The 21,714-nt window shown below is 43.6% G+C and overlaps 3 protein-coding genes across 18 annotated transcripts; 1 reads left to right on the top strand and 2 right to left on the bottom strand.

Annotated features, from left to right (window-relative positions):
* Nucleotides 1-11: 11 nt before the first annotated feature.
* Nucleotides 12-5,067, bottom strand: glmna (glomulin, FKBP associated protein a). Of its 2 annotated transcripts, none has more exons than XM_078099099.1 (19): nt 4,954-5,067; nt 4,640-4,706; nt 4,420-4,545; nt 4,227-4,340; nt 3,956-4,064; nt 3,580-3,862; nt 3,381-3,480; nt 2,997-3,178; nt 2,762-2,815; nt 2,463-2,493; nt 2,134-2,223; nt 1,999-2,040; nt 1,815-1,888; nt 1,637-1,721; nt 1,409-1,518; nt 704-767; nt 472-607; nt 289-359; nt 12-191 (listed from the first exon to the last, which is right to left on the bottom strand). In XM_078099099.1, exons 2-19 carry the CDS (start codon nt 4,676-4,678, stop codon nt 102-104), a joined length of 1,800 nt encoding a protein of 599 aa, XP_077955225.1. In that variant the 5' UTR covers nt 4,679-4,706; nt 4,954-5,067; the 3' UTR covers nt 12-101. The 2 variants fall into 2 exon arrangements, with proteins under 2 accessions (XP_077955225.1, XP_040027655.1); XM_040171721.2 differs by having other exon boundaries at nt 4,860-5,059.
* Nucleotides 5,019-12,190, top strand: rpap2 (RNA polymerase II associated protein 2). Of its 15 annotated transcripts, none has more exons than XM_040171710.2 (12): nt 5,019-5,171; nt 5,360-5,405; nt 5,512-5,626; nt 5,783-5,881; nt 5,981-6,046; nt 6,143-6,231; nt 6,335-6,370; nt 6,532-7,693; nt 7,794-7,888; nt 8,359-8,439; nt 9,965-10,033; nt 11,891-12,190. In XM_040171710.2, exons 1-12 carry the CDS (start codon nt 5,117-5,119, stop codon nt 12,033-12,035), a joined length of 2,058 nt encoding a protein of 685 aa, XP_040027644.2. In that variant the 5' UTR covers nt 5,019-5,116; the 3' UTR covers nt 12,036-12,190. The 15 variants fall into 15 exon arrangements, 12 of the variants coding, with proteins under 12 accessions (XP_040027644.2, XP_040027643.2, XP_077955218.1 ...); XM_040171709.2 differs by having other exon boundaries at nt 7,791-7,888; XR_013467112.1 differs by having other exon boundaries at nt 5,024-5,171; nt 5,515-5,626; nt 8,791-10,033.
* A 1,207-nt stretch (nt 12,191-13,397) lies between these two features.
* Nucleotides 13,398-17,223, bottom strand: gfi1aa (growth factor independent 1A transcription repressor a). Its single transcript, XM_040171735.2, has 7 exons — nt 17,041-17,223; nt 15,841-16,053; nt 15,490-15,693; nt 14,579-14,979; nt 14,277-14,414; nt 13,964-14,129; nt 13,398-13,842 (listed from the first exon to the last, which is right to left on the bottom strand). The coding sequence occupies exons 2-7, from the start codon at nt 15,950-15,952 to the stop codon at nt 13,664-13,666; spliced, it is 1,200 nt and encodes a 399-aa protein (XP_040027669.2). The 5' UTR covers nt 15,953-16,053; nt 17,041-17,223; the 3' UTR covers nt 13,398-13,663.
* Nucleotides 17,224-21,714: the final 4,491 nt, after the last annotated feature.

The following is a 21,714-nucleotide window of genomic DNA, read 5'->3' as shown; positions in this document are numbered from 1 at the left end:
AGACTCGTGAATTCAGGACACCATTTATTTTTTTACAAAAGAAAAACAAAACAAAAAACACGAGGGGATGAGGACCTCTGGTATAAAAACTTGTGCTCGGTCTAAAGATTTTCTTTCCCCGCGGTGAGTTCCTCTATTCGCACCAACACGCTCTCGATCATGTCGAAGGTGTGCAGGGCCGAGTGCAGGGCCTGAAACGGACACGTTAGAAAACCAATCAGGTTGTCGGCTAGCGGTGACGCACAGACACACGATCAGCGCCGTCATGCGGACGTGAAAGTCACCAACCTGAATTTGGGAATCTGACGTCATGTTCGGCAGCTTCTCGCTTCCAACGGACACAGAAATCACAGACTCCTCTGTGGAAAACACATTTATAGATTCGTCATTCGTAACATCATCTGACATGAAGCTTTCATTCGAGTTTTTCTATCTGCAAAAAAAAAAAAAAAAGGCGAGTGGTGTTCTGACCTTTAGCTTTGCCCCTCTTGGTCGCCCGAGTGTCGTGGAGCTCCCTCTCATAATGAGCTCTCGACATGTTCACTCCGACACGCAGCGGCTTCAGGAACGTGTCTTCGATCTTATACAGTTCTGTCCAGATCCCCGTCTGCAAGACGGCAGATAACGTAATAAATGAAGTAAATCAAACCATGGTTCAGTATTGCTGCTTTTGGTCTCCCCTGATGTTTGCTGGACGGCTCACCTGGTTGTCTGTCACTTTGTCCCTGATGACGAGGTAACGCAGCAGGTTCAGAGACTCCATGACTCTGTGTCAAACAACACAAGACAGCACTGCGATGAAGCAATCCTGCCGCGAGGTTCACTCACTCACATTCGCAGATTCTTTCAAATAAGAGCCTTTAATAGTTTGAAAAGTTGGGATCACAGAAAAAGTCATTTCTAATTTTTTACGTGATGAAATACTAGTTTAATAAAAGTTTCATCATGTTTACATACAACTTCATTATGAAGAACGTCAACGCTTCATACCGTGACCATTTCGTTAACATTTTAGCTTATTTATTTATGACAGACTTGGGTAATTAATTAAAAAGCTACAGTGGGAAGCATTTAGGGCTGTCTATTGGAAGAATTCTTTTTTCAAATCGCCTAAAACTAAGAATTGTGTTTTTGTTGCCCTAAAGTTAAACATTCATATGATCATTCATGTTTTGCGTCACCTACACACTTCACCTTTAAGCGACGCACATCGATCCGTCTGCTGCTGCCAAGAGCAGGAAGCTCACTTTGGGTTTTTATGATTATTTAGGCGTCGGTACACTGACTCACACTGGTTACATGTACTGTAACAGTGCCTCTCGCCACAATGCATGCTGGGATAGTTTTCAGTGAGGTAGATAAGGGGGACAAAAAAAAGCGATAGATGGGATGTTTATTGTGTGCTGACCTGTCCAGGTACTGCAGGAGGTCGGTCTCTGGGCCGTCTGGCAGACTGAGAACTTTCCGCAGCAAAGGCAGCAGCTGCGACCCCTCAAACCAGACGTTACTGTTCCCTGGCTGAGGACGGACAGACAGACTTTCACTGTACACGCCACTCATTAAGGTCTTATTGAACCAGAATAGATTGAAAGCAACAGAGCAAACAACCTTCAGGAAAAGATGAACAACATCTCACCTGAAGGGCAGCATCGATCTGAACCTTGATGTTTTTGATGATGTAGCCTTCGACTCCTGAGTGACGACTGGTTTTCAACATGTACCTGAAACAAGACTAAACGTCAACATGCTGGAGGGGGGAAGAGAGAGAGACCATTCTGAAAAACTTTAAATAAAAAAATATTAAAAAAACTTACTGGAAAAAGTTGTATTTTGCTTCAGTGTCAAACTTATCGATGCTCAGCTGCAAAACCTTCAGCCCTCTGGTTCTCTGTTGACCAAGAAGCAAATATCTCAGAATATCTTTCCTCCAAAAGCACATTTTTTGAGCCCAAGTGCAACATTGCCTACAAATACTACTACTACTACTGCTAAGCTTACCAAATCATGTTGAGGACACATCGTCATGACCTTCACCAAGTTCTGAAAAACAAAAATGTGAAATCAATAACTCGTCATGATTAGTGCATCAGTCTGTGAGAATCTCAGCAGCTGCGTGTGCTGAACTGTGGTCACCTGAGGGACTGTGAGGAAGGTTTTGATCTGCAGCAGATCAGCAGGCAGGCTGCCGTCCTCCAAGCGCACCAGACTCTTCTCATACAGCTCCTGTGTGAAGGAGAACACACACGTTCTGTGCGCCGGACTACTGAAGCTCGGAAACGAACAGATAACCGTCACGTGACGGTAGCAAAAGTCTTGCGAGTTGCAAGAAATCACCATTTGTGTTCATTATTACTCGTGACTACGATCACCAAACAACCAATCGACAAATATCTGGAAATTACAATACAAATCTACACCATGTTGTAAATGTTATTAAAACTAAATGTTTCAGATTGACTCACCAGTCCTTTCTGGATCCTCGACTCCTCAGTTCTGTCAATAGAATATATTTTAAAATAATGTATTATTATTATTTAAATATATTTGCGAATGACAAACAAACTTCATATATACGACAATATTCATGTGAATTGTAAATGTAAAAAAGCTTTTATAAATGTCATCCAACATCAATGACTTATGTTACTGATGAACTACCAAACTAACAAAATGATCCATTATAGGTGTTGTTAAGCCAACTGACACCAACATGCCAACGGTGCAGCGGCACAGAACAGATGAAATATTGTTGTGTATTCACCTGGACAAGAGGAGGCAAACATGCTCCATATTACACCGAAGACAGAACACAGAACTGTGAACACAGAGAGCGTTAACGATGCATTTGCACTCTGAATAGCATTTGAACAAGTGTTCAAACAGTTCGAATCATCGTCAGTATTGACCGACGCTGAAGTCGAGTGACGCCTGAAGATAAACGTGCAGTTTATCGTGTGCCAGTGCTTTATGATAATGGATACTAGCATCTATTTTACCTGAAAACGCTGGGGAATGAATCCGCAGCCAGGTGGTGGACAAACACCAGGTGAGCCAGGCTTGCCAAGGACTCCTTGGGATATCGCACCTCCTCCTCCAGAAAGCCCAGAACCTGTTTTCTCTTTAACAGAGGTTGGAACACGAGACTGCTGACGGACTCTCCTATAGCCCTGAGGGTGTTCTGTACAACAACGCACAAAGACAACAAACTCACAATTACTATCACACATCTGACGGGGTCAATACGAATAAATGTGAGTCCGGCATCGGCCCATGAAAATTTTGATCACTGTACAAACCGGTCAAATTGGCAGGACCCATCGTAACATTCACATTAAAGTTACAGGGTTCCCAGATTATTACGCAGAATGTTTTTGGCGTACCAAAATCTCTGTGGCAAAGTCCCTGAGGGGAGACACGGCAAGAGTGTCTGGATCCCTGAGTTGTAACTCCAGCAGCGGGTGACTCAGAGTCTTCATAGAGCTGCAGAACGTAAAAACAAAAAGGGAGTCGTGCGTGGCACTAGTGCTTGGAGTTCGTACTGAAGGTACGACGGTATAAATATTAAAATGTCTCACTCACAACTTCAACAGTTCGGTCTGCAGCTCGTCCTCCGCAGCTCGTCCTCCGCCCTGCTCACCCGCCTTCTTGTTTGTGTTCTCGGAGCTCAGGAGGTTTTGCCTGGTTTCGTGGACGAAAGGCTTGACAAAGGCCATCAGGTCGGTGCAGCAGCGACAAAGGGAGAAGACGTCGTCCTCCTCCTGCTCCTTGGTGTGAGGTAGAGGCAGTTTGGCCAGCTGGTCCAGCACGGAGGACAGGGTCATGCCCAGTGACGACGCCTTACGGCTGCCCAGACACAGCAACACTGAGAGGAAAGCACAGACCGAATAGAAATGGCTTAACTCGAGTCCACGTGTGATGCTTTCATATTGGACTATTAATCAGGAATGTTGCGGACCTTTCTGGAGGGGGTTCAATAGCAGGTGAAGGCTCTCTGCTATGGTGTCAGGGTCCTCGTGCTCCAGCTGCTCCAACAAGCCGATCAGCAGCTCTTTGGGTCTGCAGGTCTGGAGAACCACAACCAACCCTTAAACGAACCATTTCATCCTAACAAACAAGACTGTAAGCCTCTATGAAAACATCTGGGTCAGCTGGATCATAACTGGCGTTATATCTTATGCGTTACGATCTAACGGTTGTTTTGTAAACTGTTGAGCGGGAAAAGAAACCTGTAGCAGGTGGCTGAAAATGGCAAGGCACGGAGAAGGCTTCTCATCTCGTTTCTTCAGCAGAACCTGGATCAGAGGAGGCAGCAGAGTCCAACCCATACACCTCACCATGTCCTGCAGGGACAGACAGTGCGTTCGTGCGGTGCACAAAGCTTACGGTCTATGTGGTGAAACGATGGTCAGCTGTGAGTACCTGATTCTTTTCATCCAGGACAAGACTGAGGACCTGGGCACTGTTTCCCTCCTCGATGCAAGTCCGCCCGGATACCGAGAACACGTCATGGTCCTCGGGGGTGTAGCTGTCATCGGAGAGGGCTTGCTGCAGGGGGGGAAAGGGGGGGAAACGTGTCACTGCAGCAGGTTGATTGCGTGGTTATTCTTAAGGCAAACAAATGAACCCACGAGACACTCACACATCTCTGGACTACATCACTGAGCTGCTCCAGAGCCATCTCTGCTGTTTTCAGGTATATCTTCACTCTGAAGTCCCCCGAAGACAAACAGGACATTTCATGTCAAAATAATGCACAACATATCCCTTGATAACAAAGTGGCTCCTGGTTGTAAATACTGATTTGACGTTATATTTCAGAACTAAGGTTAGCTTAGCCGTTAACAGACAAACAAACAAACCTTTCGATGTGCTATCCTAGCTATTCAGACACGAGCACAAACACTGCTATTGAATGCAACCGATAAACAGGTCAACAATAAGGTAAATATCCACCTCAGCGAACTACATGTCCCAAACGACCCGGTGAAAAATACCCCACGCTAACGCAACCTGACGGGACGGATCTGAACGCCTATTTTGTCCACTTGGGCTTTCCGTCGGCTCGTATACTGTTACGTCACAGGTCAAAGTTGAAATTGCTGACAACAGAGACAACATGGAGGCCGAGAATAGAAGAAGGAGCGGAAACGCCACTAAAACCTCTAAAAAAGGTTAATTCCCATTATAAAAGATGTTCTCTATTACTAATATTAGGGGTTTTCAAAATATTTGCAGTAAAAAATGATTTAGTGAAGTTGCTCTTGGACTAGTTTCTTGGTCTAGAGCAGTGAGGTACTGCATGTTATTTGGTGAGCGATGCACAGTCCTATTATTATAAACCATGTTGTTTGTGTAACAGGTGGGAAATGCGACCAATCACAGCCCGTCAAAGAAGAAGCAAGAAGGTAGCTAAAATATTGTGGTTTGGGTGCAGCATATTCCCTTTAATTGACTTTAATAGAAAGTATTCGTATACATGTCAACAAATAACCACACTTCTCCATGTGAAAGGAGGGAGGCGGTGAGGGAGACGTTACGGGAGAAGATGGAGCTGGAGAAACGAGCCATGAAGGTAGTGGAGCGTCTCCTGGAGGACCGTGTGGATGAAGACTTCCTGGTTGACTGTGTATGTCTCATCTGAGGTCACGTTTGCAGAATATCAAAAGCCACGGCTCATCCCTAAATTGTATAACATTTGTCACATTTGAGTTTTAAGCATTAAGCATTCAACTAGCGTGTTAACAGATAAAGAATGTCCTCTTATTGTGTCCTTTCTTCACAGGCATGGTTTATTCTTCCTGCTAATTACAAAGATACTATAGAGGAGCGATCCATAGCAAAACTGTGTGGCTATCCCTTATGTTCAAACAAACTGGGCAAGGTAAGAGCCTTTTATATCAGTTCTATTTACGTTATGCATGTCATTGTATTCCTCATGCATGATGTTTTTATTCTGACTGTGATACGGCTCATTTTACAGATACCAACTCAAAAGTATAAAATTTCTACTAAGACCAACAAAGTTTATGACATCACCGAGCGCAAAGTAAGCAGTGCAACTTATTAATCCATAAACAAAAATTATAAATGCATGTATATTAGATTAAAGAGTAACACATTTGCATACCTCTCTTGTGATAAGTGTTTTTGTAGTAACTTCTGCTACAAAGCCTCGAAAGATTTTGAGCTGCAAATCTCGACTACACCTCTCTGGCTCAGGCTGCATGAAAGGTATGTGTGTGTGTGTGTTCCCATTTCTGTCCTAAATCACAACTAGCAAGTGATCAATAGATACATATTAAAACTATGTGTTTACTTTCTGTCCTGCTGACAGTCCTCCAGAAATCAAATTGATGAAGAAAGGAGATGGGTGTGTATTAGTGTTTTATTTGGTGAACATCTTAAATACTAACATACTGTATCATAGCTGATTCAACTAATTAATGAATACAGCTCACGTGATGTTATAAATGTATTATGGGTTTGAAAATGAATGTGTAGCCAAATTAAGTTTACCCTGTGTGTGTCCAGCGGGATATCTGGTGAGGAGGTGATGCTGTTGGCGAAGGGTCTCAGAGAGGAGGACGTCGAGAACCCTCTTGCTGCTCAACCCCTGGACGCTCATCAGCTGGATTCTCCTGCAGACGGCCTCAGCCACAGTGAAAGCAGTGACATTGAGCAGGAGCAGGACTTTGTCTCCAGTGTGGTTTCCCCACGGCAGGGACCCAGGGTGCACTGGGGCAACCTGCCTAAACTTACAGATGAACAGAAAAGCCATCGTGGGAAAGTAGAGATGCAAACGAAACAGAGGAGGGACGGTGATGAGGAGGAACTTGTGGGTCATCGAAGTCAAGGTGCCGATGGGGAGGGAAAAATGAGGGAAGATGAGAATAGACGGGAATTTTTATCTTGTGAAACAGAAGTTGGAACTGATGTTGAAAAACTGCTGTACTCATCAAACCCAGATAAACTTAATAGAGAACAGGTGCCAGAGGAGAAAGGCCTCCTGGATGAACCTAGTGTGGAAAAGGCTACAGCTAAACTTCATTTGTGCAATTTATCTGAGACGGTCCCTCATAGTACTCCGAAGCCTGTTGATTTATCAGCGGACAACAAACAAACAGAACACACGGATCTACTCACCTCTCCACCAAGTAAAGACCCAAACAGCTTGGCAGAAAGCACAGATCTCCCTTCTTCAAAACTGAGCAACATGAATCTGGACGGCCACGACGCTGCATTGACCAGCCCGCCAGGCCTTAACATCACCCAGGTGGGTATGAGCAGGAGGGGGGCAGCAGGGCTGCAAGAATTACTCAAAAACCACACAGACAAACCCAACTCCCTTCGGCTGAATCTCCTCGAGTGCCTGAGGAGAACGTTAAAGGACTGGAGCACAGACGAGACCCTGAAGTTCTTGTATGGTGCCGACCATTCGCTACGCTGGCCTATTGCCGATGTTAAAGAAGATAAGGAGGCCGGGGAGGAACTGGATGAAGACGACCTTGAGGATGAGGTGAACGATGAGGATGCAGCAGAGTTTGGTGCTGTGGGGCAGAAGAGACCATCTGCTGCAGCTCCAGACTACCGTGTGCTGCAGAAGGAGACCCAGCAGCTGGAGCTACGAGTCAGGGAGTTTTATCAAGGGACCTGGGTTCTTCCAGAGGAAGTGGAGGAGCCGCACGGAAGCAAGGTGAGTGAAGGCAAAAGAGGATGGGTTGTAAGTTGTGAGAATCCGTATAAAGTGTGTCTCTGTACTGAGACCGAATGCATCTTGTTTGTTGCCTCAGCAGGACCAGAGCACAAAGGACCCAGCTCTGCCGCTTGTTGACTCTCACGCTCAGCACGTCATCCAGAAAAAAATCACAGTGGAGAAGCTCACCAGCTGGTGTGTGTGTGTGTGTGTGTCTCTCTCTCTTCCAGCTGAGTGCTTTAACCAAGTGTGTTTTATTAAAATGTGTGGTGCACTCTGTGTCGTGCAGGTACAGGACTTAATGTTGCTGGTTTTATGAGCACTAGTGTGGTTTCACAATATAATGTTGTTGGCAATAGCTGCAATAGTTCAATAATTTAGTATTTAGGTCGTTCTAATAACACACATTTTTTGTTAATAATCAATCACATCTCAAAAACCTCTGTTGTACAGTTGTGGTTACAGACTCTCCACCTCCCTACACTCAAACGTGTTCTTAATTTGCCAGAAAAGAGAAATCTCACAGTAGACAAAGTTAAAGACGAATTTGACTGATTCAGCGTTGGTTGGATCTAGTGAAAGATCCCTAGCTCATTAAAAGCTCAAATTTCTGTTGTGTTTGTCTGTCTCAGTCCCTCATCATCTTGTCTCTTGTTGCGCTGCAGTCTCAGAAACATTGTCGGCCCGCTGCATCTCAACATAAGTGACTTCTCCACTGACCTGAACAAGCTGGTCAGAACATTCAGGTCAGTGCAGTAAACACAAATACACACTCTTTGCAGGTTTGCCTGCAAAAGTTTACACACACACACACACACACACACACACACACACTGTAGTATGGATATTGGAACACACAAAATACGATGACAGGGCTTCATGGTTCACACCAACACATGCTTGTACTCCAGAGTTACAGAGATCTTGCAATATATTTCATATGTAGGCTTTATTCTCAATTTAGATGGCTATAATAATAAAATACTTGCAACATTTTGCCTACTTAAACTCATTGAGATGTAAGTGAAATTAGAAATTATAAACACTTTTATTCTTACCTGTAACTGTCTCTTTGAAATCCACTTCATTGTGCGTAGATCTGATGAAGAACTCTGCTGCCTCTTACTGGAAAACATGAAAAATGACAACAAGAGTTTCATCAACCCTCTATGAAGGTTTTTTACACAGCAGACATCTTGACCGGTCCTAGCAGGACGAGCTTAGCTGAACAGGAGTTATGTCCATATTGTGTTTAGAGGCTTTTGCTTCAATACCTACGTATTGTGCATGCTGCTTACAGAGGTATGAATGTAAAATAGTCACAGCTGTGACTATAACACGTTTCCTTATTGTTATTATTCAAAATGTTTGCTGTGACAAATGCTTATTGTTGCACCACATTTTACACGTATTTGCACATGTGTATTTTTTTAATGGTATTTCTTTGCCGTGTGCTTTTCTGACTTGCTGGTGTATTTTAAATGTTGCATTTCACTGTACTTTTTACCAGTGCCTTCATGACATTTAGAAATGAAGAATCACTAAACTTCCTAAACTGGTAATTGTGCTTTTTGCACAGCGGGTAAAGTGCAAGCGGTAATAATAATAACAATGTTATTATGCTAATTTAAATACGCCGTGACAGTGACCGGCACAATACACAATACCAGGACGCTGGATCTTAAGCTGGTAAACAGACAATACATTTATTGTGCTGCACTTTGTAACTCCATTTTAATGTGACATTTGTTACTTCATGGATATTGGATTAATATTTTCTTGCCCACTAGTAGTCAGTATAGCGGTTTATTAAGAAATCTTTCAAACTTGTACCAAAACTGAACATTCCTGCCCCAGACGTACTCAGGGTTCCTATTGGCTGGCTCGGATGTTGTCAACAGAAGTGCTATTAAATCACTGTGTACTGAGTAACACTTCCAGGGTTCAGCTTCCAGGAATTCTCTTTTCTGCCGTCAGAGGCCCCGCTGACAAGAGGCTGAAACCAAAGAATATACACAGCTCTGTCACCGACACATACATCACAAGACTATTGCAGCCGGTGTTTGTGGTGGTCGGTCCGGACTTGTGCACATTCTGTTTCTCTAGCTTACTTATCATCGGAATCTTGACGGTTTTTGACACCTGCCGTTTGAGACCTTCACATATATTCAGTTTTTAGATTGATCTGCAACTCATTGATAAATGCCCTTATTTGACTTTTACTTATCTTTTAGTTTTGTTGTGTTTTTTCTTTATATTCTTAATCCACAGGCTCACTAACACCAACATCATCCACAGAGCGACAGAGTGGACCCTCTTAGCCGTCTTGCTTCTCCATCTGTAAGTTGTCGGGCGCGAGTGTCTGTGTGGGAATGTGTTACTTCGGTCTTCAGAGGGACGCACCATGACACCTGGACAGTCTGCTCTTTAGTTGTAGAGGAGAGATAACACAATGTATGACAAGAAAACCAGGGGCCGACGGACCAACCCTCCCACGAAATTCACCCAGTCAGCAAACTCCTAAACCACCGTTCTTCAGTGCCGGGGAGTGTGCGTCGCTTTGTAGTCAACGAAATTTGGACTTTTACAAAGTGTTATGAACAAAACCGAAATAAACGCCATTCTTCTTTTAACTTTTAATGAAGACACAGATTCACACATTGGAACTAAAGCTGACTTCAGAGATGTGCACAAACACTTGCTTTTGACTGAAGGGTCGATGCGCAAATCAAAGCAGCAACTTCAAGTTTATGTTCTTCATTCAAAGAATAAAATAACAAACCACTATGAGTTGGATTAACTTTACAGTTGAGAGCTTTATGCTGCTCTTGACAATATGCAATGTGGCGTGGCATTGCTTTATCCCAAGCCATATGGCCATATCTGTGTGTGTGTGTGTGTGTGCGTGCACGGGCGCTTCTGGCAGTTCAAGGACAGTTCCTTGCTGCTCCCGCCTAAGTACACACCGACGTCTCTTGGCCTTATCTCCTCCTGATTGCCCCCCCCCCCCCCCCCCCCCCAGATCCGTGATCCAGTATAGAAGGCACACACAGGCAGTCCTGTCCAAGTTAAATACACACACAGACACACACACACACACACATGGCTCATACATCCGAGAAAGGCACATTAAAATGGCCCCGGCTGGGAAAACTTTCACCTGATGCCGGGCTGACTTTGATTTATGACTCCCTCGGTGGCCATAAGGTCGGTTTGCATCAGTGCTATAATTTTCATTGTGAGGTTTCTGGACCTTAACAAAAGAATGCAGTAGTTAACACGGATCTATAACTCTTAAGTCAAGGGAACCTTGAAAATCGTACATAAAATGGTGCGATAGACGGTTGTGAACAGTTGGGTAGTTTGGGTTGGAATACTGGTTAGAACGATGTGGATCTCAAATGCATACCCTTTATAAACACTGTAATATTTTCATTGTAATCTGGGGATAAATAGTTTTTTGACTAATGCCTGAGAAGAAAAGGAGGCTTTGACCTGATTGAAAGTTTCACGTGATGCTGAGTTTATTTTGAAATGTGTAAAACCAAAGATTTCAATTCAGCTAATTAACTTAAGCTGCATTTAATACGGCCTGAAGGATGCCTCGTCTCTTCAGCTGAATTATATTTCACCCGTGTTTGATAATCTGCGTCTACATTGGAGTCCCTCTGCGTCCCGCTACTACTCCATGATTTCATTAGTTCCAGTTTAACTTCAAGCCTCTCCGTCCTTCCATTTCTCCATCATGAATAATTTGTCGTCCTGCCTTATCTGTCTGCTGCGTGGCAGCTGTGGAGCTCGTTTGGCTGCTATTGTCCAGCCCGGCTGAATAATGGATGCCCCCCCCCCCCCCCCCCTCTGCAACACTAAACCCCCGGGTGAACCGGAGATTAACCAGCAGTGCACCTCCACACAGGTAGACGGGACCGGTAGAAGAGGAGCGGTGAGGGGAGGGAGGGGTGACGGAGAGCAGGTGGAAGGTTGCAGACAGAGGGTCTATGGAGGGTTTGGGGGTGTATGCAGGGGTGCTGATCTGTGCTCATTCGCTATTTCACGGCACCGTTTCTGTTCAGATGGGAGATGTCATGTTTCTGCGGGAATATTGACACTTGAATTGAGAGAGAGACAACAATGTTTCCTTTTTAGTCTTTGTGTGTGTGTGTGTCACAGGAATCAGTGTGTGTTTTGTGTTTTCAGGTTGTCGGAGGTGTCTCCGCTGGTACGAGAAGCTTTGGAGACGACAACGTCAGCCAAGTATTTGAACACACTGATGGAGGAGCTCGGTCTGCAGGAGCAGGACCTTCTGAACGTAGTCCAGCTGTTTAAAGCCCCCGCACACTGACACGCACACACGCACACACACACACACACACACACACACAGCCAGACATGGATATGTGAATAACAAATATGCATTCAAGACCACTGACTGAATGTAATTCAATTACGTGGGTATCTGACTTTTTCACAAATAAAGTTTTGTTATAACTTTTGAAACTAAAGCTTATGTCCTAATGTCCTAACTAACTAAAGTTCTAAAGTTGGTGTGTAACGGAGTACGTTTGATCGAGTACTGTACTCTTTTTATTTTACCTAATTCATTACCCTGTTTTAGTTTGTAGTTACTTGAAAAATTAACAACACAAAACAAGTATATACAAAATATTTTTTATAACGTGTACAACTGAAGCTACTCAATTAAATGATTGATAGAAAATTAAGTTGATCCTATTTATATAACATTTAAAATGCAAATTACAAATTACAAAAACTTTTATGGTTCCGGATTATCAAATGTCAGAATTTGCTTTAATTCTGGGGTTTGGAATGTTTGACAAAACAAACATTGGGGTGGCGTCACAGATTTTTTTTGACAAACCAAATTATCAATTTATGAAGAATAGAATCATTAATTGCACTTATTGCAAAATGAGCTAATAATATAATAATAATCTAATGACATAATAGATAACATGGGACATTTTTAACATTGAATTATTTATACTTGCTTAATAGTTTTACTTGAGTAAAGCATCTGAGTTATTCCTCCATCGCTGCGATACTTTATGATGCACAATCTCCGGTGAAATGTCTGCAAATCAGATCCTTGAAGTTCTGGAGCAGGATGTTTAACCTCTGCAGGAGCAAATAAATCACACCCAGCTTTTCCTAGTGAAGACGCCATGTGGACTCGCTGTTCTTGTGGTGCTGGAGGAGCTTCTGTAATAAAAGTGACGCTATTTCAGCAGACTTCCTTCACAGGGCGGTTTATGACACCAAGATAAGGTAATGTATTATATGGGTATGTTAACAATGTGTGTGTCTGAAAATATTTGGTTTTGACCAGGTGGCGCGCGCAGCAAAACGTTTTTCTATTTGGTATTGGAGGTATAACTTTGACACAGGACGTGATTGATTGCCCGCATGGCTTAACGCAGCTTCTCGTTTTTCACAACGTACATATACAGGACAGAGGCATGCTTTTAAAATAGTTTTTAACCTAAAACCTCCATTTGTAAATTGTGATAAATGTCTTGTATTTTAGCAAATAAACAATAAAGAGACCACATTTGATGGCCTGTCAAAAAAGAAGGAAACAGACAGCAGGGCTCATAATGTTAATGTGTACTTGACTATATCAATATTGAATAGATTAAAACGAGAGGGAGCATTTCTAGATTGGATCATTTATAAGTGATAATTCATTATTAATAAACATTTATTTTTGTAAATCGATGTTAACAGTCAAAAGGTTGTGCTTCTGTGAATATTATGAAGGTAAAAACACAATAAATACACTTTTATTTCATTTAAATCAACCAAAAAATTCAGGCTAAATAATTCACTACATTCAATCATAAAGGGAAAATTAGGACAATGCAACAACCAATATAATAAAATAAAACACGACTATGATTAGTCACAATACAATAAAAGTGCAAGATTCGCTGCTAAAGCATCGAAGTCTGCTCATTTGAGTCCGTGCTGCGTCTCCTTGTGTCTCCGCAGGTCCACCTTTCTCTGGAAACCTTTCCCGCAGAGGTCGCAGCCGAAAGGCTTGAACCCGGTGTGTTTCCTGCTGTGCGTGATAAGGTTGGAGCTCTGACTGAAGGCCTTCCCGCACACCTGACACTTGTGCGGCTTCTCACCTGCAGCGGTAACGTATACAGTATGTCAGGAGCACGTTTAACGCATTACGCACGGGGAGCCATTTTACGCGCGTTCTGTTTTGATGATATCGATGACATTTTGGTTTGTGCGGTATCTGACCTGTGTGGATGAAGGTGTGTTTTTTCATGTCTGACTTTTGGTGGAACCGCTTCCCGCAGTACTGACACGGATACGGGCGCGTGTCCGAGTGGATGAGCAGGTGCGTGGACAGCGTCGATGAGCGCTTGAAGCTTTTGTTGCATATTTTACAGCTGAAGCTCCTCTCCTGTAAAGTATTTCAAATGTCAGTGTGGAAAACCTACCATTTAGATCGAGGGACAGAACTACAGTAACTGTGTTAAAGTCGTTTTAGAAAATATATTCTGCGAAGTATGTGATTCCAGGATGTGAATCGTACATATTGCAATAGTACCTGCGAGTGAACCGCTGTGTGCTGCTCCAGGCTCACTGCGTGTCCAAAGGTTTTCCCGCAAATCACACACTCAAACGGCCGCGTCCCGCTGTGCGTGCGCCGCACGTGAACCTCCAACCCGTGAGGCGTGGAGAATACCTTTGGAAAATAGACAGTAATTGGCCCTGATGTCACAATGTGGAAATAAGAGAAGCCTACTGATCTTCATTCTGGTCTCACAGTTTACGTCTTCAGTGAATTCAGCAAACAAGTATTATGTTTTCGACCATGTAAATATCCTCAGTAAATATTAGCAAACGTACCTTGCAACATTTAATGCACTTATAGGATCCACTTGACTCGTTTGAGCAAATAAAATCGTTTTCTGACTTGATCTCTGCAGCGCGGGACTCCTGCTTTACATCCACATACAGCTCGGCTGCATCGCGCATCCTGCAGATTTTGTGGGACGTTGAAGAAAAGTCCTTGTAGGATCCGGCGACCGGGCCCCGCTGTGCGTAAAGCGGCTTGGCACCGCTGTCCTCTACGGCGTAGATGCTGACCGGGGACTGAGGCTCCCTGTGGCCCCGGGGGTGGCGGGAATACGGCCCCTGAACGAGATGCCTCAGCGCAGTGCCGGAGTACGCCGCCCACGAGTAGGGGAAGATGGGGAGGTTGAAGCGGTGGCCGTCCTCCGCTGAGGGAGTGGAGCATTCATCGGAATCTGGAAGTTGATTCGGATTTAGAGTGAGGTTGATTTTTCTTTCTGATGTGCAATCTGATGCAGCTCATAACGTATTTTAAGATTTGTAAATTTGGAATTTGCCGTAAATGGCTATAGGCACATGCTTATTGGCAACTTTAGACAACAGCAACACTGAAAATGTCTTCTGTATCTTACACTGTATCTCAATACTAAGTGATCGGTAACACAAACGATCAAAAACTAGACATAGCAATGAACATTATATCCAGATGTCCCTCTTTCAACCTTCCAATGGACACTATTGGCGTGTTTCATCAGTGTTTTTTAACCTTATAATTTAAACTCAATACAATATATAGCTCGTAAAAGTACTGAAAATGTTTAACATATTTTAACCACTCAGCTGATCCATGGCAACTGTTGACAACTAAACATTTAAATAATACCCTCACAATTCAAACATCAAACATTGCTGTATCTTATAATACTGTCACTTTTGAAAAACATGAAATCTGAATGACAACAGACCTGGTGAGGAGGATGGAGACGGGGGACGCCAGAAATCACAGTCGGAGGATCGGTCACACGCGCTGCCGGTGCAGCTGAGCGGGGGGCTGGAGGAGAGCGACACTTGGGACAGCAGCCTGGACCCGCTGGTTGTTCTGTGAGCTCCGGCGCTCCCATCCTCCTGAGACGCCGAGTTGGACTCAAACTCCGCCGGAGATTCGGACTCTAATGACATCAGACAGCAGAGATGAGAAACTGACTGTAACTGTGGGACAAATATTTCAATTTGGATGAGGAACTCATTTGGTTGGATAGGATTAACGCCTTGAGTTAGACAAGTGTTCGTGCGTAATTACGCAGAAGAAAACCTACCTGCGCACACGTTAGCCAGAATAGTGCCCAGTCTGCTAAAGTCGTCGTCCAAGTCCCGGGGTTGGTGGTAGCTGTGGGCCCTTTTACTCTTCACCAGGAAAGACCTCGGCATGTTTCCCAAGTACTTTTGGTTGTGCTTTGGTCTGAAAATCCTCCAACTCACTTCTCTCCGCTCCACGCTGCTCTGACTTTATCTCCGGACAGATTGGAACTCTGTCGGGTGACAGTAGAGACGGTGTTGGGATTTTTGGCAGCCCATTACGCATGTGCAGAGAGGCCGTATCGTTTACCAGGTGTCACCGGACAGCGACCCCCCCCCCCTCCCCGCCTCTCCTCCTCCCTCCCTTTGGATTGAATGGGACGTGTCTTTAATGTTATAGTTACAGGTGACGGATAGATGTCTCGAAGAGGGTTAATTCTGGTTTAGAATAAATCTGTGTTTTCTCAATGTGTTATGGAAATTAAATTACTGAGACTGCTGTAGTGTTTACAATTGAGCATTAGAAGATGTAACACTACCTGGATTGGACTCGTGCTTTGCTGGTCCGTTGCAATGTTTTGCATTTTTATTTATCCAGAAATCAATTTGAAATATTATTTAAAAAACTGATCATTTAAAGTCTCAACTGGATGATTAAACCAGTGACGATCATTTGAATGCGATCAGAAATAAAGACGTGTGTTTGTGTCCACGCAGGCAGTGCAGGCTGTGATGGATAATGACCTATTTGTTTGGCTCGTGGTAATGTGATCCTGATAATGAGACGCGCACGACCGCTCTGCACAGCAGCCTGTCGGTGGGGAGCAGAAGATCCGCTTACAGTTACACTACTTCAGTTTACCAGACTCCAGTCTTATTGTTTCACATCATTAACTCCCCCCCCCCCCCCCCCCCCCCCTCCGGCCAATACGCGGTCACAATTATAGGCTGCCCCCTGAAATACATGCTCGAGACACACGTGCCAACAGGAACAGTGAAAATAACATAAATCGAAACCAGAGTTTTCAATCTGTCAGACTCAAATCATAGCGATGATTCCGGGCTGAGTTCAAGTTCGGACCAAAGCAAAGAGGTATCGATTTTTTTTCTTTCTCCGATGTGGGAACAGAGTCTGTTTGATGCAGCTGCAACAAGTCGGTGAACCTGTAAGCAAAGCAGATAGCCGAGGCATGAAGCTGAAACACATGTCGCATACTCACCCAGCCCTGACACTGCAGGAAGGCGATAGATCCCCGCTGCGAATACGCACACGCACGCACGCACGCACACACACACGCACAGCCCGGTGACTTTTGTCTGATCAGTCGCAGACTGCAGAGAGCACCACAAAACCCTCAGGTCTGTATTAGAAGACGCATGTATTCATACTCCTCTTCCTCGTTGAGCGAATCATTTTGACGTTTGTCAGCCATGACAGTCAAACAAAAACACTGATTCATAACTGAACATCTGTGGCTATTTGCATTGTTCAACGATCCATCAGTTAAGCAGATTCTTCGCAACACGCCAGATCTTTTTTTTTTTTAAAGATCACGGTCCCTTGTGTTGATCGGAAATGTTACATCTGTGAATGCAATCACAATTCCATTTGGAGGACGTTTAATGTCGGTGATTGTCATTTTCCTGTCCTGTTTTGATTTTTCATTGCTGAAAAATGGTAAAAAATTATTGGACTGTAATATTTAATTACCACCTCCCCTCCTACAAATGAGCAGACAGCAATTAGTTCGCAAAGACACAAATATTTGTTTTTAATTCTCAGTTGTCCCTTTAGAATTAACAGGATTTTAGACTTGACCAGAACATTCATCAGGTCATGCACCTGATGAATGTTCCCTAAACAACACACTTTTTTTATCGATCACATATTCAAGCAGATATTGAATTAAGTGCTCTGAGTTGACATATGAAGCCCTGTCGATTGCCACAGACAGCATTTTGATTATTGAAAAAAGTGACAGAGTCAGTATGTTTAAACTCAGAGTAACACACTGAGTCAGAACAGGAAACCAAATGCAGCGTTGAGCAGACGCTGTTGCCACAGCCGCTGTGTAACCCCCCCTCACCAATCACCTCCTCCCTCAAAGGCCTTGATTCTCGCTCTTGTAGATTTACAGCAAGTATGTGATTGAAATAGAAGCCCGATCGCAGTGATCACAGCCCGGGGAGCAGAGGAGGAGGAGGGGTGAGGAGGGGGGGGAGGGGAGGGGGGGTCTTGTATTTTTGCTTTTTCTTTTCTTGTCGAAGGTTAAATAAAGAGTTGTGCTGCAGAGCCATGCGGTTATTTTCTCAGGCTCAACCTTTGGCCCCTTCGGGCCCTGCGCGATGATAGACTGAGGGGGGCCCTCGCAGTTTTAAATACACCTGAGGCCGCGGCTTTCATACCACATGCATGTGAATGTCGACAAGAGGTGCAGAGTGCACACAATTAGCTTGTCAAAATATTGTCTTGATTTTGACGCAACGCAATCCAGTTTTAAGGGAGACTGCTGAACAGCTGCTGCGGAGGCCGTGTGTGACAGTCAGGGGAGAAGGACGCAGTTCACTGACTTGATTTTTCTCTGCCGGGGCTGCTGGGACGGATAGAAAACAATGTCTCGCTGAAGTTTGCTAACTCGAGCTAACATGAGCATGAGCCACTGGTCCTGGACCAGGTAGCATTACAACTCCAGAGCATGTGATGGATGAGCAACGGTGTATTTTAACTCCCATGAACGTGGACATTTGTTGACATTTTGTCCCTCTAAACTAAAATACTCTTTGAGTCAGACTGCTGAGAAGTGGAACTAAAACCAATTCGGTTTTTATAGATCAAAATATATAAAAAAAGACATTCGGTGAACTTTTTTGCAAGTGAGAAAAAGTACATTTTACTCTCCTGCACGCAATGGACACATGACATGATGAGCTTATTGTGGCTAAACTGACTTTTACTGGTTTATGCCATTGTTTAGTCTCAGGCTCTCAGTCTTGGCGTTCACCTCTGCACCTCCACTCTGGCATCTCACTGAAAACCACATCATGCTATCTCATCCCCTCACAGGTTCCTCTGGCTCCAGAACTCTAACCACAGGGTTACCACCCCCCCCCGGACCCCCCTCTTCTCTCCCTTTTCAACTATCTCCATCCCTTTTCCTCCAGCTACAATCTGACTTTACTCCTTTCCTCGTGTTCAACTGTGTGCCGCCCGGTCCGAACCTCATGAGCGCTCTTCTGGCCACAACTGCAGGCGCCAGATAGGGACCGAGTGTGAAAACAATGAATGATTTACTGGACGCTGCTGACCGCAAGACAGTTCTTCTTTCACACAGGAGTTCCACAAATGTCTTTTCTCACTTACTTTCTCTACTGATCGTTTTCATCCTGCATCAGTCGGGGAGCATTCTTCTGTGTTACTTTTATTAAATAAATGTTAAAATTATCATTCTGATTTAACTCTGATTATTTCTCTATGATCATAGATGTCCTAGTTACCCTTAAACATTACCGCAACATCAGCATGGTTACAATAATATAAAATAAAAACCTTGAAAGTGGGAAAGAAAACTCGTAAGAAGCACTGAAAAGAAACTCTCACGTTACACTAAACAGATGCTTAGATTTATGCTGTAAACACTCCACAAATCACCTTCGTCATCCATCACTGTGATCAGCAGCTCCCCTTGTTTGCAACCAGCCCGTTTCTGGTTGTAAATTTCCCTCTCAAATACCAAGAATCTCATCGGGGGACGTTGGTGTGTGGATGTGAAGAAACCTGCTTGGTGCTTCCTGGTCATTGTGTGTCTCTGTGTTGGGGGGTGAAGGGGCCGTTTGAAAGGTCAGAGATCAACAGCCTGTTCATGTGTGCGTCCATGTATGTATGTGTCGTTGTGCCTTGTTGGGTGTTTTGATAACTTGTTAGTTTCAACTGGAGATATGTACCTAATGTTGGCCATTCAATCATGTGTTTTCTAGATATGTATTTTTTACAAGTCTCAGTTTTTCTTTTGCTGATGCTCTTAAATCTGAGGATCTGAGTCCACGACGTATTTTTTACACAGAAAACTTTGCTCTTTCTATTTTTTGCACGTCACGTAAAAACACTTATCACGTGGCAGATGAAGAAAAAAAAGTTTCTCACACCATTTCTGCTGTTCCTCTGATATTTTATCAACTGTTAATTAGCAGAACTCATTTTAATTTCCGCAGAAGTGATTTGGCGATCTTAACATTGCTGAGTATGCAATGTGCGCCACGGTTTGTGATCCAGAACATTTTGGACTTTACGGGAGACGGTTGTTGATCTTTACAATGTCTCAACAAGCACATGAAAACAAATGCAATCAGCTGTGAGAAAAAGGCAGGAAATACAACAGTGTGTCGCTTGTCAACTGTCAGGCGCAGCCTTCTTATCAGTTGTGTGCCAGTTAACACTTTTGTTGACGTGTGACTTTCTTCACGGCATTAGTTAGTCCACCGAAACATCCACGTCGCTCAATTATTTTGTGTCTTTTCAAGATGAAAACTCACACACAAAACCAGAAAGTATTCCTTTGTTGATATTACATCAGTATGGAAGGAAGCACCAAGATATTAAAATGGAGCGTGAGAAAGTGAAGCTCCAATTGTGATCCCGGGGCGGCCATTGAAAGTGGACAAACGTACGAGCAGTTTTACACTTCTGAACGCCCACCACACCCTCGGCTCTAAGTGTGAATCTTAATTACGGACTGCCGATCTCTGCTGCAAACAAATGACTGGGCACTTTCTTCTCTTCATTGTGAAATCAGTTCTGCAGAAACAGAGCGTGAGCGGCTACCAAAAAGTTGTCCACAAGAGTGACTTGGACACCTCTTATCTAATACCGAGAACATCTGCATCGAGAATGACAGTGTTGGATATTATCTATCTCTGCTCGAACAGAAAAGCAGAAGACCATAGTTCCTTTTTCTTTTCAGCGGTTGTCGATGGAGCGAGCAGACTCACGTAGTTTCATCATTTTGTAGGCACTGTTTAGGGGTTCGAGCAAAGCAAAAGCATGTGATATGGACAGTTGACCCTTATTTGACTGAAGTCGGGGGAATTTTAATGGGTCAATAAAATGTCTCCTAATGTTCTGTTGGTCCCACACAAATAGAACGCTAAACTACATCGCTGACATTGTGAGATAATGATTAGCTTTAAAATCAGTGGTGGCACAGGCTTTAAATTATTCTACTCTAGCACAATTTTTACTTTTACATTCTTTACTTGAGTCATTTATATTGATGCCACTCAACATTTATTTTTGAGAAATACACGTATTTGCTTTCTTTATGAAAGTTGGATGAAATTATGGATACCACGTCTGTAGTTTAATGGGAAGCTACATCAAGCAGCCAGTTATCTTAGCTTAGCATAACAATTTGAAATCGGGAACTTTTGGCCTTCGCCCCAAATGTGTAAAAATATGACTTCCAACAACTTGAAGCTCTACTAAAGGACACATTGACAGTGTAAGAAATAGTCTTATTTCCTTCTCTAGCCAAGACTTAGCTAAAAGGTAAATATTTTTCCTGTGTATGTAAGATAAATATGAAGCTACCAGCACATTGGCTTAGCTTAGCAAGTGTGCGCAGCCCAACAATTGTTCATTGCATAATCCTTTCACAACCATGTCTTTTATTACACGTCAACAAAAACTGGATAAAAGTTTGTAAATAAGCGTTAGATGATCCAGTTTTCCACGTGCAGAAGAGTGGGATCACTCTCTTATCTATACATCTCTCACATGTTGATGAGCAGTGGGGCCGGTGGAACGACACCAACAGCATGATACTCATCACTCATATTAATTACAGCAGAATTCAATAGGCGGATCAGCAGCAAACCCAATTTTGTGTTTGGAAATAGGT

Source organism: Gasterosteus aculeatus, chromosome 3 (genome assembly GCF_964276395.1).
Source record: "Gasterosteus aculeatus chromosome 3, fGasAcu3.hap1.1, whole genome shotgun sequence".
NCBI lineage: Eukaryota > Metazoa > Chordata > Actinopteri > Perciformes > Gasterosteidae > Gasterosteus > Gasterosteus aculeatus.
Note: the sequence above shows the minus strand (reverse complement) of the source record. Positions and strands in the feature narration are given on the sequence as shown.